This window comes from Megascapheus bottae, chromosome 3 (genome assembly GCF_031878675.1).
Source record: "Megascapheus bottae isolate mThoBot1 chromosome 3, mThoBot2.hap1, whole genome shotgun sequence".
Lineage (NCBI taxonomy): Eukaryota > Metazoa > Chordata > Mammalia > Rodentia > Geomyidae > Megascapheus > Megascapheus bottae.
Genome location: NC_143511.1, coordinates 29,079,807 through 29,096,136, shown reverse-complemented (window position 1 = coordinate 29,096,136; position 16,330 = coordinate 29,079,807). Strand labels below are relative to the sequence as shown.

The window sequence follows — 16,330 nt, the reverse complement described above, 5'->3', positions numbered from 1 at the left end:
TCCAAAAGGACTTGAAAAGGCTCGGTCTCCATTTATGCTTCATAGACAAACAAATGTTTCTGGAAGAGAAAACCCAACACTATTCAAACAAGGACTCAAATCATAATTGCAAGAGAGGTAGGAAGGGGTCATTAGGATGCCTGACTTTATGTGGACTCATTGGCAAACTCACACTCATAAAATGCACCTATTTATCCATTCTTGTAGATGCAAACCCTAGCTATAATACATTCATGCCCATGTATTAGCTCTGAGGCTAATACAATGGCGTTCCTACCTTCAAGGAGCTGGTAATATATCAACCTGTGACCCTGATACAGTTATAATTATTGAGAGTCTGGCTCAAGTCTTGAAGGATATATCGATGACCTCCAGGAAAATCCAAGACTCTTATCTTCAATTAACTATCAAAAAAGGCCAGATGTGGAGCTGTGGTTTAAGTGGTAGAGTACTAGCCTTGAGCCAAAGAAGCTCAAGGATAACACCTAGCCCCTGAGTTCAAGCTCCAGGATTGACATAAAAATATTAAAAAAAAAAGAAGAAGAAAAGGATAGGAAAACAGACTTGGATTGCAAAAATAGGGCTGTGCACATACTTTAGTGGTAATATACTCGCTTACCAACTGTAAGGCTCTGAGTTTATTTCTGAACACTGTTGAGACAGAGAGAGACACAGAGACAGAGACAGAGACAGAGAGAAATCAAATTGCAAAAAATAATCTACAGGCAATTTAATGTACCTGAAATAAACATGAGCTAACAGGAATTCACGAAACTTTTTTTTTACATTTCAACAATTTTAATAGAGAAATGTTCAAATATGCTATTCTAGAGATTTGTCAATACCTACTTTTTCTGTTCTACCATCCCAGACATGAATAAATATTTTTTTTCTGGCCCTGGAGCTTGAACTCAAGATCTGAGTGCTGTCCTCAATCTTTTTTTTACTCAAAGCTAACATTCTACCACTTGAGCCACAGCACCACTTCTGGCTTTTTCTGAATAATTTGTGAGAGATAAGAGTCTCTCCTAAGCTGGTTTCAAATCACAATCCTCAGATCTCAGCCTCCTGAGTAGTTAGGATTATTTATAGGCATGAGCCACCATTACCTGGTTAGGAAAAAAACTCTTGATTGAGAAAATGCATCAAGTTAATGCCATTAGCCATGCATAGTCTTTCTTGGCTTTGGAGGTGGCTATGAGTAAGAGGAGTGGAAATGTTCCCTTGGGTTTGGCCTTGTTAATGCCCACAGAGGGTGTTAGTAAACCTGGGCACATTTCTGAAAGCCCAGTTCTTTGAAAGCAGTTGTCAGCAGTTTTTCCCCCAAGGCTAAATTTTTTAAATAGCTTCTTGAATTTTCCTACTGGTAACTTCGAATCAATCCTGTGATTTATGAAGACTGGAGCTATACCGGGAATATAATAGGAAGTCAAGAGTGGTTAGGAAGAGAAAGGATCAGCAAAGCCTAGAAAAGAAAACAGAGGATTCAAGGAAGCAGTCTACAGGAAAAGAGGGAGGTGATTCAAATGCTTCCAATGGTAGAAAGCAGAAAGATGACTAACGGAGCTAAGAGGGTCATGATTTGAGACCAGCATGGGAAAAATGTTAGTACGATCCTCCCTTAAAAATGAGTCTGGCATAGTGGTACAAGTTTGTAATCCCAACTACTTAGGAGACAGAAATAAGGACTGTGGTCCAAAGCCAGACTAGTCAAAACATGAGACCCTATGTAAATACAAATTAAAGCAAAAGGGACTGGAGACATAGTTCAAGTGGTTAGAGCCCTTGTCTAACTACTATAAAGCCATGAGATCAAAGGCCATATCTATATCTGTATAATGTCAGATTAAAAATTATATACAAGAGATACATGTAGTTGTCAAACTATTGAAGTACAACGTGGATCTTGTAAGTGACCAAAGAAACTGATTAAATAGAAGATATAAACCTTTATTCTCCCACTAAAGAAAAAAAAAACTAGTTATCCATAAACAAAAATAGCAGGAGCTAGGAATTTGCCCTAGTGGTAGAATGCTTGCCTAGCATGCAGGAAGACCTGGGTTGGGTTCCTCAGTACCACATGCATAGAAAATGCCGGAAATGACGCTGTTGCTCAAGAGCTCTAGCCTTGACAAAGCCCAAGGATGGTGTTCAGGCCCTGAGTTCAAGCCCCAGAACTGGCAAATATCCCAAAGAAATGTCAAGTACTCTTTTTTTTTTGCCAGTCCTGGGGCTTGAACTCAGGGCCTAGGCACTGTCCTTGGACACTTTGCTCAAGGCTAGCACACTGCACTTGAGCCACAGCACCACTTTTGGCTTTTTCTGCATATGTGGTTCTGGGGAATCAAACCCAGGACTTAGTGCATGCTAGGCAAGAACACTATCACTAGGCCACACTCCTGGCCCATGTCAAATACTCTTTAAGGACTTTGTAACAACACAGTAGAACACTGGAACCAAAAACATGGAGACTTCCTCCACAAGAGGATGGAAGATGAGGCCTTCACCCTGAAACACCAGGAATTATGAACAAGGTCAGCCATGCATCAACCCTACCCCCACCCCCCGCCCCAGCCCTGACAGTAAACACTATATTCTCAAGAAACTTGCTCTAAAAAGGATGCCAGCATCTTTTGGCACAAAAGGAGCTACACACTATTGATTTATTCCTTCCTGGACCACAGAGATGGAGACCTTGCTGCACAACCCCAATGCTTTGTCCCCTGTTTACCTATCCTGCCCACTATGACACCACTCCTCCACAACTGCCCTCATCTCAGAAATGCTGGATGCTTCGCTGTATGGAACTGATTTGTATCCCAGACCATTGAAACTTTAACTCAGTCCTCTGTATGTCTGCTGTTAGCTCTCTATCTAGTTCACCCACACCTATGCTTCACATACCAATACCATTTTGGGAGCCTAAGATCCCAGTCCATTACTGTCCCAGCTCCCAAAGTGGTAGTTCTTCCACATTCCCACAGTCCATCCATGCAGGATCACTGGATTGTTTATGCCATCATCATTAAGAAAGGTCCATCTCCAGAGAAGAAGCTGGGCAAAGACAGATCATGGTCCAGGTTGATGTCCAGTCAGGAAACAAGATGGAATTAGAAAAATAATCAGCCCAAAAGAGATGGAGGTGTCGTTCAGTGGTAAAATGCCTGCCTAGAAAATATAAAACCTCAAGTTCAAACTACAGTACCTACCGTCAAACAAACAATTATAAAAATGAAGAAAAATAACTTTTACATTTGTCAAGTTCTTTTTCCCTATCCCTCCATCATGGTCCACGAAATGATCTATTTGGATGACTACTTCAAATAGAGTTTATTGATCATATTTTTTAATGTGGAAGAAGAAAGAGAGAGCCTGTTTCCCAAAAGACCTTGGAAAAACTAGATATCCACATGTGGAAGACTGAAACTATCCCTGATGGTTTGACAAAGTCTTGAACTTAAAAATCCTATAGGCATACAAGAGGCAACTTTCTGAATAAGACCCCAATAGCTCTGAAAAATTAAAGCAAGAATTGATAATATCATTGCCTCAAAGGAATAGGTTTCTACACATCAGAGGAAATAATTCCCAGGGTGAAGAGATAGACTGCAGAATGGGAGGGAATCTTCATCAGCTTCTCATCTGTCTGGGGACTGATACCCAGAATATGTAAACAACTAAAGAAAAACAAGAAGGAAATTAATCACCCAAAGAACAAATAATCCAATAACCAAATGGGTAAGCATCCTAAACAGACAAAATAAGTACATGGTCAATAAATACATCTGTGAGATGGGAATAAAAATTACATTGAGATTCTATCTCATTCAAGTGAGAATAGTTATCACCAATAAAGCTAATAATGAATGTTGGTGAAAATTCAAGGGGAAAAAGAAATACAGACACAGTGTAGTTGTCATGTAAATTAGTACAGCCATTATGGAAACCTGTTAGAATGCCTATAACCTAACATAGGAAAATAAATCGCAAATGCTGGTGAGAATGTGGAAGGAAAGGATTGTTTACATGCTCTGGGTGGAAATACAAGTCAGTCCAGGCTCCTTCCTCCCAGAAGACCCCATCTTCTACTTTCGACCACCTCCCAGGATTGCTATCAGGTTAGGAATCCACCAAGGGAGAAATCCATTGGCTAGGCCCATTCTCAGAATCCAATAACGTCACTCCTAATCTGGTAGCTGGCAGCCAAATCTCTTATGACCTTCTGAGTCAGGTATTGGTAGCTCACTCCTGTCATTCTAGCTACTTAGGAGATCGGAGGATCTGAGGATCTGAGTTGAAAGCCAGCCTACACAGGCAAGTCCATAAGGCAGTTCTCTCCCACAAACTACACACCTCCCCGACAAAAAAAAAAGAAAGCTAGAAGTGGATCTCTGGCTCAAGTGGTAGAAAGCTAATTTTGAGCAAAAGAAGCCCAAGGATGACACCCAATCTCTGAATTAAAGTTCCAGGAGTGACATGCACAGGCACACAAATATTTATACTTATGTAAAGATGCACGTATGTACCTATACTATCAATATCTATTTGGATTTATAATAGATACTAAATATTTAAATTATATATATATAATTTTATAGTTGACTTGAGAGTCAAGCTGAATCACATATAGAGATGATTGACATGTGGAAGATGCTCTAGATAGTCTATCATCAGAGAAATGAAAGCTAAAGCAATGATGAAATGCATAACTAATGCAAGGACCAATCCAACTCGTGGGTGGCACCAAATGCAGCTGAGAAGCTGAGAAACAACAGGAACTATGCTTCCTGGCAAGGAGAAAATGCATAGGGCTACCATCACTTCTTCCTGGGAATGGTATATGATTGGGTACCTTGTTCTAGAAAAAGAGGGGACAATGACAGATTTGTTTTAATCATCTCTAAGTCATTCTGTTGGTGAGGAAGGATTTCTGCCTTAGGATTTATGTAGATGCTCAAACATGGGACACCTAGGCAGGGAAGATAGAAACAATTTATTTCAGCATGGGGTTCATAGACTTTGTCTTTAATGCACAGGGGCAGCAGATGGAAAACAAACAGACAGGGGCTATGAGTGGCAGGATTTGTGGTGATGGTTCGGTGAAGTGACCCCTGGTTGACATGAGCTGATGTGAATGGCTTCTTATAAATAATTCTGTGTGCTAGGACAGAATTAAAACTTACTGCTCTGAGATACGCACGAGCCCTGCCTGGTTTCCTTGATAAGAAAGGTTGTTTGACTGGAAGACTTTATCTTCAGAGAGTAGGAAAGGGAACTTGTGGTTTAGCCAACTAAGGCCCTTCCAGTTTGGCAGAACAGAACACTGGACGTTAGTTTTAGGCTTTACCCCTAATTTGGTCTCTTGAACCTTGATATCTGATGCTTCTACTTTAATCACCAATATATATATAGTAAGTAGAAGATCTGGATTCCTAGGAAGTGAAATATGCATATGACAAATAGAAAGAGAGACACAATAATGATAATCATTAGGGTTTGAGTCATTTGGAGAAATATTGGTTTCAGTTGTTAGAGAACAACCATATTGGAGGGGGAGATGGGAATCTGTGGTTTCCAGGTTTCTTGGTATGTTCAATTATATGTGACATTATAAAGCATAAGAATTTCTTTCTTGGATGTTTATAATCTTCCTATGTTGTTGATCAATGCACAATAAGTAGTTCCCAGAAAATAGCACGTTTCCTCTTAGAGCATTAATGAACTTCAGAGGCTAAAAGTCTTGGCTAAGAGTGAAGAGTCTGGGAGGTTTGGTATGGTCGTAGCCATTTGATGATTGATAGTAAATGACCTTTGATGGATGGATTAAGCCAGTCATTCTTAGTTCTGTAACATGGTGCCTGATATGGTAGCTCCCAAGAACAAAGGGACCTAGGAATTACACAATAAAAGTGGAGTCCTTGGGGCCAGGAGTTTGGCCTAGTGGTAGAGTGCTTGCCTAGCATGCATGAAGACAATTCCTCGGTACCACATGCATAGAAAAAAAGCTGGAAGTGGTGCTGAGGCTCAAGTGGTAGAGCTCTAGCCTTGAGAAAGTCCAAGGACAGTGCTCAGGCCCTGAGCTCAAGTCCAGGACTAGCAATAAATAAATAAATAAATAAATAAATAAATAAATAAATAAATAAATAAATAAATGTGGAGTCCTTGTATGTGCCTGGCATTCCATTACCAAAGGCTTGTCTTTCTTGATATTTTTTATTTTTGCCAGTCCTGGATCTTCAACTCAGGGCCTGAGCACTGTCCTTGGGCTTTCTCAAGGAGAGAGCTCTACCACTTGAGCCACAGAACCACTTCTGGCTTTTTTGCTATGTATGTGGAATCAAGGAATCAAACCCAGGTCTTTGTGCATGCTAGGAAAGCACCCTTATCACTAGGCCAAACGCCTGTCCCTGCTAGAGACAGCTACCTAGTTACTATGGAAAGAGTTTCCCAAAACTAGATGTAGAAACAAGGTTCAACATGGGTGACTTGTGATGCTCCAGAAGCAGTTGCTTCAATGATGTAGTAAGAAATACACAATGTTTAGCATTTGACTTACACTCACAGGGCACTGCTGAAATTTAACAGCAATCTAGAATTACAATGACCTTATTTCATGGGTGCTCTTTTAACTAATCTAATTAAAGACAATTACGAACACAAAGTATTGAAACAGAGGAACCTATTTGCAATTACAGGTTTCTAGTTTTTCAGCCAGGCCTTGGTGGTTGACTCCTGTAATCTTAGCTACTCAGAAGGCTGAGATTTTAGAATTATGGTTTGAAGCCAGCCCAGGCAGGAAAGTCTATGAGACTCCCAATTCCAATAAACAAATGAACAAATAAAGCCTTGAGCAAAAGGAAGCTCAGGGATGGACCAAAGGCTCTCAGTGCAAGTCCCAAGAGAAGCAAAATAAAGTTTCTAGTATATCAGAGAGATTTTATTTAGCATATTACTTCAGACTTTTGAAATTTTTACAGTTGGCTTAGAAAATTGTTAAAATATGTCTTGCCAAATGTAGCAAACATAACTACATATAAGATTAACTTTTTTCTACTACAAACTATTCTTTTTGAAAATGTAGAGTCTCACTGTTTCTTTGTTGTACCTGAATTCCTAGAACCCCCAAAAGACCACCAGAGGCCACAGTCAAAGCTAAAAAGCAAGGGTCGTTTATTACGAGTCTAAACTCGGACCTCCGCGTACCCATAGCCGGCAACGCTAAGAGGTCCTGATTTTACACAGCTTTTATAGGGGAATTCCAGAGTTAAAATCACCTGATTGGCTGTTTGGTAACTCAAACCACTGGTCATTTTAAGATTAATCAGAGATCAGGTGTCTAACCACTGGGCATCAAGCTGTTGCCACCTGGGGTTCAAGTACATGGGCCCTGAGCGGGGAGGGGGGGGATCATTCCCAGAACGTGGGACAATCTTGGCACATCATCTTTCTCTCTCTCTCTCCCTCTCTCTCTCTCTCTCTCTCTCTCTCTCTCTCTCTCTCTCTCTCTCTCTCTCTCTCTCTCTCTCTCTCTCTCTCTCTCTCTCTCCCTCTCCCTCTCCCTCTCCCTCTCCCTCTCCCTCTCCCTCTCCCTCTCCCTCTCCCTCTCCCTCTCCCTCTCCCTCTCCCTCTCTCTCTCTCTCTCCCTCTCCCTCTCCCTCTCCCTCTCCCTCTCCCTCTTCAGATATAGAATATAATCTCAATTTAAAATATTCAGACAACTGTCTGAATGAAATACTCATAATCAAATTGTCTCCCAGCCTGGTAGAAGGAAAATCTAATGGAAGAAAGTATGTTGCATGTTTTAGATATTATCATGTTTTTCACTGGGAATTTGACATTTTTAATAACCTGAATTCAGATTAAAAATCTCAGCTTATCAATTTAATATCCATCATATCTCTATATTTATGGCTGATCCACAACATATCATACTGTTTAATCTCAGAATAATCTTATTGCAGTTAGAAGGTTATATGGCAAATTTCCGTGCTGGATGACTTTTCTATTGTAGGAAGGTAGGTGATCCTAACTTTATTTTTGTTGATGTAATCTTGTATTATCCTCATGCCTTGCTGTGTCATAAAGGAAAAGTTTGAAACACAGAGATCAGTACACAAATGGTTTGAGGGTAAGAGAAGAGTAAAACAACTGTGAAAAGATCAAGGGCAGAAGAGTGTTATAATGAAAGAAAGCCAAGGAAGGTAAACAAAGAATAAAGAAGAAACTCTCACTGCCGTGGGTGGGAAGGGGTTGGAGCAGATGACGTCAGCCCTCTGTCCCCAGGGTCTAAAAGACAGGTTGGGCTGGTAGAAAAAGCAACCTGAAGCCAAGGTGACAGGCAGGCCCAGGCCAGGACACCACCTCAGTCTCAGTCACCCAAGGCTGGAAAACCCAGAACACTAAAGTCTCATCCCAAGATGTCACGCCTGTTTTTGTTCCACCTCCTAGGATTAGGGTTACTGCTGAGCCAACCTTCCAGAGCGTGGGTCCAGGACCTGTGGTTGGACGAAGTTATTAAAGTGTGCGGCCGGGAATTAGTCCGTACAATGATCAGCATTTGTGGGCAGACCTCTCTTAGAAGAATGGGAATGGCTTTGAACCAGGAGGAGCCACATCTGGAATCGGGGCCTTCCACAGGTGAGAGCATCCCTCCATCGCTGGCCTCCCCACACTTCCCATTGGTTGGCTTCTGCCTCCTAATCAAGAGGAAAACTCTGTCACCACAGTGGGCACAGACCAGCTCAAGATCCCATTGATAGCTTAGCCATAGATGGAGCCTAGAAAGTTGGAACGTTTTCCCCTTTTAACCTGGGTTGAGTCTCAGTGGCTTAGGCTGCTAGCTCAGCCATCAGAGGAGGGGATATACCCAGATTCCGACAGCGGCAGGCACACTCCTATACCCAGAGTGATGACAGTCGCTAGGGCCCTGACTGGAGCACCACCAATTGGAGGGATATTGCAAAAAGTGAGATGGTGACCTGGTAATTGAGCCTTTCTGCATGTCAAAGGACATGCAGTGGCACTCAGAGACCAGGCCCTAATAAACTGAAAGACAGCATTTTGCATTTTGTGACTCTTCTTTGTCAAAAACAAACAAAAAAACAGGGCTGTGGCTTTAAGTCATGAAGATATTTTTTTAAATGTCATATCACCGGCTCTGGTGGCTCATGGCTACAGTCCTAACTATTGTGGAGGCTGAGATCTGAGGATTGCAGTTCAAAACCAGCCTGGGGAAGAAAAAGTCCCTGGGAGACTCTTATCTCCAATTAACCATTCAAAATCTGGAAGTGGAGCTGTGGCTCAAAGTGGTAGAGCACTGGCCTTGAGCAAAGTAGCTTAAGGACAGAGCCGAGGCCCTGAGTTCAAGCCTCACTACTACTGATAAACAAGCAAGCAAACAAATAAAATGTAATATCACAGGAAAAGACTTAATCTCCCATTTCTTAATTGGGTATTGAAGTTAAAAGAGGGACATGGTAGAGAAACAAAAGTGACTGGATAAGACAAGGGTCAAAGGTGATCAGAGAGAAGGGACACTTCGTTCAGAGAACCATGGCGAATGACCTTAGTGATACTTTGAAGTTGTTAAAGCTGCAATGCATTGACTTTTGAACTGCCTCCAAACTGAGTACAGCTTAGACAGATCTGGAATGTTTTACTGGGGAAAAAAATACATTTGTTAGTTATTTAGATATTTGAAAAAGCTAAATTGAAACTGAAATAAGTAACATCAGGATGTTAGAAGTACCACCAGAACCATGAATGTGATATCATGCTAAATTTAGAAAAAAACCATGCTCGAGGGCCAAGAATTAAATGTTTTACATTTCTTATCATAAATGTACTTCATGATGAACCACAAGTAAAAGTTATAGGCTCCATGAACATTCTGTCCAGAACTAATTCACATGCAAAATCATTGTGTACAATAAATATATTTCTTGTGCTTTTATGAGACTTGAGGTACAATAGCAAAATTATTTAATTTTCTACAGTATTTGTTAGTGATTTGTTAAATCCCAGTTTTACTCCTGTATAAAATTAATAGCATACTGCAATCTAGGACTCTCACAATTCAAGCTAGGAAACACTAGATTTCATTGCATTTTCTTTTATTTCTACTTTTCTGAATGTTAATGATAGTGTTCATATTAAATATATATACACAAGTTCAGTAAGAAAAATAGAAAGCACTTATACACAAGAAAATGAAAATATATTAAATAACCTGGGAAAATATTAATACATTGAGATATATTTACCTTATATTTCCACTTCACATTTTTATCTTGAGCAATTTCTCACAACTTTATTCTTGAAAATGACTATTCAAATGTGTCCATGCACTAAATCTGCCACAGATGACCCTGCCACTTAATGAGGTTTAGGTCAACAATGGACCACGTCTATAATGGTGCTTTCAGGAAGCTGTATTGGTGCCTAGCATGTCAGAGCTGTGGTAAAGTCACAACCAAATACAGTAACTTTGATGTTTGATGTTTGTAGAAATAAACTTATTATGAAAAACACTGATTGTGCTGTCTGTCAGTCATGCAAATAAAAGTATAGCACATACTGGAAATGGAAGCATGGCTCAAGTAGTACAGCAATAGCTCTGAGTAGAAAAAGCTAAGCAGGAGAGCAAAGCCATCCAGTTTCCCTGATGTTCCTTGATATGAATAATTTTTTTCATCTTTCATATTTTTAACTTAACAGAACCTATTCCATCCTACGCCAACAAAGACACTGACCTTTTAAGTGTAATGTTGAAATTCATTCCAAATTTGCCACAAGAGCCAAAGGCAACACTGATGGAGAGACAGCCATTATTATTGGAGCTACAGGAACAATATGTACCCTCCTTAAAGGATGCAAATCTCAGCTTTGAAGAATTTAAGAAAATTATCCGTAACATACAAAGTGAAACAGAAGACAAGAATCTTTCAGAACTAAAACACGCTGGCTTGGATAATCACTTCCGACAAAAGAGACAATCTGAAATGCTATTCAGCATGAAATGTTGCCAAGAGGGTTGTACAAGAAGATCGATCACTAACTTTTGCTGAGATGAAGCTAAGTCTGCATGGTGGATCTAATGTTACCACATATTTTTGATGACATTTTGCTGATGCCTCTTCTCCCTGCTCAGTTATTAGAATAGAGAAATCAATTAAAATATCTGGTTTTTTCCATTGCTGAAAAAGAAAATTTCTTTGCCTTGTTGTAGTATCTATTAATAATACTTTTATGCAAGAATGTCTTTTTGTCTTTTATATTAACAGTTTCACTATACAATTGAATTTTAATGCTGTTTGTTGAAAATTACCATTAAAATCTTTATTGCCTCAATGATACAATATAGCTCACTTTACTATAATGTCAAACACCAAAACATAAAATTGATCAAAATGCTTTCTATCAGTTTTAACCCTTAGATCAGATACGCATGAAGCCACAAACCTGGACTTTCCTGAGAGTTCTTAAACTATTTTATGTTTTGTTATTATCAGATCCAGATCACTGGGTTAAGGGCCATAAGTTTCTTGGACTTTTCAGAGAAAAAATAAAACATTCAAGGATGGAGACAGAGGAGGCTTAAGCAGGAGAAGGCGTATTACTACAAAGAAAAATGAAGCAAAATTATATTCTCAAGGAAGAGGGCTGCCCAAGACCTTGAACATTGTGGTCTTGGGAAACCGATGTGCTTGTTCCTAAATAACCGTCATTAATTCCTGAAGGCTGAATTATGCATTAGTACCTCCCACAGAGTGAGCAGGCAGATTTGTGACATAGGTGGTTGAATGGATTTTGGACATGGGTTTTCTGTGACCTTTAGGGACTGTGGGTCAACACGATTCACCCTGCTGTAAGTCATGAATTCTGTCAGTGTCCGTGGGACAAGATGTAATTTGGGGAAGAGGGATATTGAAGATTGAGTTCAGAGCCTCATATTCACTAAGCAATTGCTCTGCTATTTGAGCTACACCTCCTGCCCTTTGAGGTTTTGTTTTTGAGCTAAGGTCTCATTAACTTTACCCAGTCTGGCCTTGAACTTGAGACCATTTTTTTTTTCTGTCAACATTCCACCCACTGTTCTCAGCCATCAGTTTTCCTAACTCCCTGCCTAACATATTTCCATCTCCAGAGTGTAGTCACTTATACTCTTATAAGAGAAAGTCAGAAATGACTTTGCTGGATAGTTGCTGCTTACAGGTAAAGGTCAAGACTAAGTTGAACAACAGAATGATGTGAGAGCTTTAGCCAGTAGTCCTACTTGCTAATGAAGCTTATCTTGTAATACTGGCAGTATTGTATAGAAGCAAACTGACATAGTTAGACAGTTTACTGTCAAATTATTTAACAAATGGTGCCTTCCCCCGGCATCCATGACTTCCCCAACCAGAGGTTTCTGTCCTGATTGAACAGCAGCAAAATGGGTTCTGTCCAGGGGCAAGTCTACAGTACAATTGTGAAGGTGTACCCACACAAATTGTGCCACTTATTCAAAACATGCTGATAGGACAGCATATGAAGTTCCTATCAGAACAATCTGTAGACAACAGTCCCCTTCTTGTTCTTGTGATTTCCACTGTCCTAGCTCCTTCCTTACCTATAGCTTCCTGTCATCCTCTAGATTTGAGGGAATTTTCATGAATTATTATGCACTTTTCCTTGGTATAAACTAGGGACCATGTGGTCTGAACATTAGGAGGAGACTGAGATATTCATTTTCAGGCACCCTTGCCATCCTGCCATAGGAGAGGCAGCTCTTACCTTCCAAGGTCTTGCATACTACCAGCACAGAAGTGTCCTGAGCATTTGATATGCACCTTCTCATATTCCTTTCCTGCTGCTGTGGCCTTAGAGCTTTCCAGAAGCTTACCAAGACAGCATCGGGTTTCCTCTTGATTGTATCTCATCACAAATCCTGCCACAATCATTCTATGACATATCTGTAGTCTTCTGGTTTTTCCATTATCTACCTATTTTCCATTTTTTAACAATCTTTGCTCTTAGAGGGAAAAAAACCTTTATCTTACCATATAAAATCTTCATAACCCTTTTACTCACTCTTTTCCCATGCCATACTCAGTCAGCACAAATATTAAATAGTCCTGCAACAAATTGTTAGCTTCCTGGTCCTGCTCTTCCTTTCCTACTTTCATCTTTTTTTTTTTTTTTTTTTTGCCAGTCCTGGGCTTGAGCTCAGGGCCTGAGCTCTGTCCTTGGACTTTTTCAAGGCTAGAGCTCTACCACTTGAGCCTCAGCACCACTTCCGGCTTTTTTCTATGTATGTGGTACCAAGGAATCAAACCCGGGTCTTCATGCATGCTAGGCCAAACTCCTGGCCTACTTTCATCTTTTGAAGCCTCTCTTTACTTCCAGACAAGACCTTATTTTCACTAAAAGTATTGTCTTATAAAAATTCTCTCAGGCCAGGCTCACGTCAGTAATCTTAGCTACTCAGGAGGCTGAGATCTGAGGATTGTGGTTTAGAGTCAGCCTGGGCATGAAAGTCCCTGAGACTCTAATTAATTACAAGAAAACAAGAAGTGGTACTGTGGCTCAAAATGGTAGAGCACTAGCCTTCAGCTGAAGAGCTCAAGGCCCAGAATTTAACCCCACAACTAAAAAAAAAAATTCTCTCTTCAAAACGTGGTGCTGTGGCTCAAGCAGTAGAACTCTAGCCTTGAGAAAGCCCATGCTCAGGGCCTGAGTTCAAGCCCCAGGATTGACAAAAAAAGGGGGAGGAAGAAAAGAAAAGAAAGGAAAGAGGAGTAATTCCACTTAAGACAAAATAAAAATTGTAGTAAGATAAAATTTTTAATGCATAGTTTTTATTTTTAACCAAGTTATAGAATTGTTACAGTTAGTAATAGGTACCATAGCTTCATCAAAATGATACATGGACACATTTATAATATGTTTTTAGAAAGATAGTATAATAAGTGCTTGTTTCAAATTGCTGGTCTAGGAATTTAAAATTCAAAATGAAATAAAGTTTTCTATGTAGTGTAGTAAGATAAATTTACAAGATAATCTTTGCCTTCTTGTTACTATAGAAATGTCATGTCTCCATAAAATGCCCTTGTTTTAATACTGTGTTCATGGAAAATTGCATTAAATGATTTGTGGGCCTTTTACATAATTGCCCTTTTGTAAACTCCAAACATTGACAAATTCCTGAGGTTAGATACTTGGTGGCTATGCTTGACACTTTTTAAACAATGAAACTAAAGAATAACAATACCATAGGAAATAGAACAGCTTTATGAATGTGTTTAAAATTGTTATGTACACTATTTTTTTGCAATAAGCTAACTTTTTCCAATAAGCTAACTCTTTTATTATTATTTGTTTATGTAATAGAGCTTTTTATTTTACATTTAAAAAATTATTTGCAAATAGTTGCACAAAGGAGTTCCATAAACAAAGCAATTTATGAATACAATGCATCTTAATCAGTGTCATCTCTTTAATATTCTCAACTCCTTCCATCTACCCCTTTCCTTACATTTCTTAATTCTTGACTGCATTCTCTCCCCCTTACCATTTCTTTCATCTCCCTCTCTCTTCTTGGCCTTATCACTCCTCTTGCACATACCCATTTCTTGGTGCTGATTTTGTTGGGCTTGTTTGACCTAGCCTTTCTAAAAAAAATTATACTGTTTGAGCTGTCCATAGGAGCTATTATACTTCAGTTATTCATTTGTAACCAGTTGCATATGGCCCATCTCAGTATGTTTACTTAACTTATATTGATTTATAGGTGCATTCCATCTACCACTGTATTGGCATTGCTCTTCCTCTTTCTCTATTCATTTGTCCCTTGGAATAAGGTAGCAAAGTGGGTGGTCTGGTCTGGCCACGTGATTCGTGGTAGAGTCTGGCATCTTGCCTTCATGGTGAGGGGAGAAGTCTCTCCTGGAGACAGGGGTGGGCACTTGGCTGATAGGTTACTAAATCTGTCAGTCCAGTGTCTGGAACTTCCTGTGACCCTGCGCCCTGACCTGACCCTAGATAGGCCTGCACCAGCTCAAGCACCATCACACCATGCCACGTGTCTCCATGTTCCTCTCCTGTTTCCTGGTCACTGTGGCATCCCAATTCACCTCTCCATTGGAGCTGATTTGTTGCTCGTGTTTTTGTTTTTGTTTTTTTTCCTCTCTGGCCTTCTTGGTTCTGTTTCCTGTGTTAAGTGCATTTGCTGGCTGCAGGTCTTGTAATTGGCCGCCTGCAGACCACTAGGTCTCCAATAAAGACTCCAAAATTCGACCTCTCAAAATGTGGCTTCTCTATTTTCTCATGAGTGGATTGATATCTGATTTAAGGCATCATTTCAAGTACAACAGTAGGCCTGAGCCTGGGTGATAGCAGGTGATGCAGGTTGATTAAGGGCCCATCTCTGGCCAGCACAGGGTTTTCTGCTGTTGTTTCTGTTTGATCCCCTAGTGAGTGGCACATGAGCTGCTCTGAGACCATCTGATGGTATTTCAGGTGAGATTAGCCACAACTTTTCTACACTTCCTGGATTCTGAGGATCCCTTGAGATCCAACTTCCTTCCCCACCCACTGGTTTCTATTTGCTAGCCAAGTGTCTGTTATGGAGTTTCTGGCCCCTGGGCTTCAGTAACTCTGGTGTGTCATTGGCTTTCCATTTTAGCTACCTCATGTGAACTTCTCTTCTGGTGACCTGAGAGCCCTAAACACTCTGCACACTCCTTAGTAGCTGAGAAAGGCTTAAGTGGCTTTTCTTAGGCATAATCTATGCTTACATGTCCTCTCTGCTTTTCTGCCTCCTAAGAATTCCTGAAAAGAAGCAGAGTCCTAAATTCCCCCTGGGAATTTCCCATGTCTTGAGCTTTCTTTATACCCCCCGCAAAAGTTCAACTCACATGAGGGGCCAAGGTATTGAGCCTTATCTTTATGTCAGGACTTATATTCTTCCCTCCCAGTCCCTGCCAGAAGAAGAAAGAGCATGCTGTGGGGAAACTGAGTCACATTATTACTTTTCATCATGAATTCTGTCTGCTGTCTTATAATTCTGCTACTGATTTGAAAAACAACACTTTTTCTCACAAGACTCTGACTCTCTTTAAGAAATGGTCTTGGATTTTTCATCTGTCTAGCTTCCCGTGTATTTCGCTTTTCTATATAATTTATTTAATGACTTCTGTTTGTTTTTGTGGTACCAACATCACAGGCATGCTAGGCAATCACTCTACCCACCAACCCACATTCCCATCCCTCCTGTGTATTTTTAGTGTTCTGCCATTTTCTCTAAAATAGAGAAAGGAACTGACAAAAGTCAAAGGACTTGGCACAAGAA

General features: G+C 40.1%; 1 protein-coding gene across 1 annotated transcript; it reads left to right on the top strand.

Annotated features, from left to right (window-relative positions):
* The first annotated feature begins 8,417 nt into the window (after positions 1-8,417).
* Positions 8,418-11,083, top strand: Rln1 (relaxin 1). The gene is made up of 2 exons (XM_090329075.1): positions 8,418-8,637; positions 10,717-11,083. Exons 1-2 carry the CDS (start codon positions 8,418-8,420, stop codon positions 11,064-11,066), a joined length of 570 nt encoding a protein of 189 aa, XP_090185201.1. The 3' UTR covers positions 11,067-11,083.
* The last annotated feature ends 5,247 nt before the right edge of the window (positions 11,084-16,330 follow it).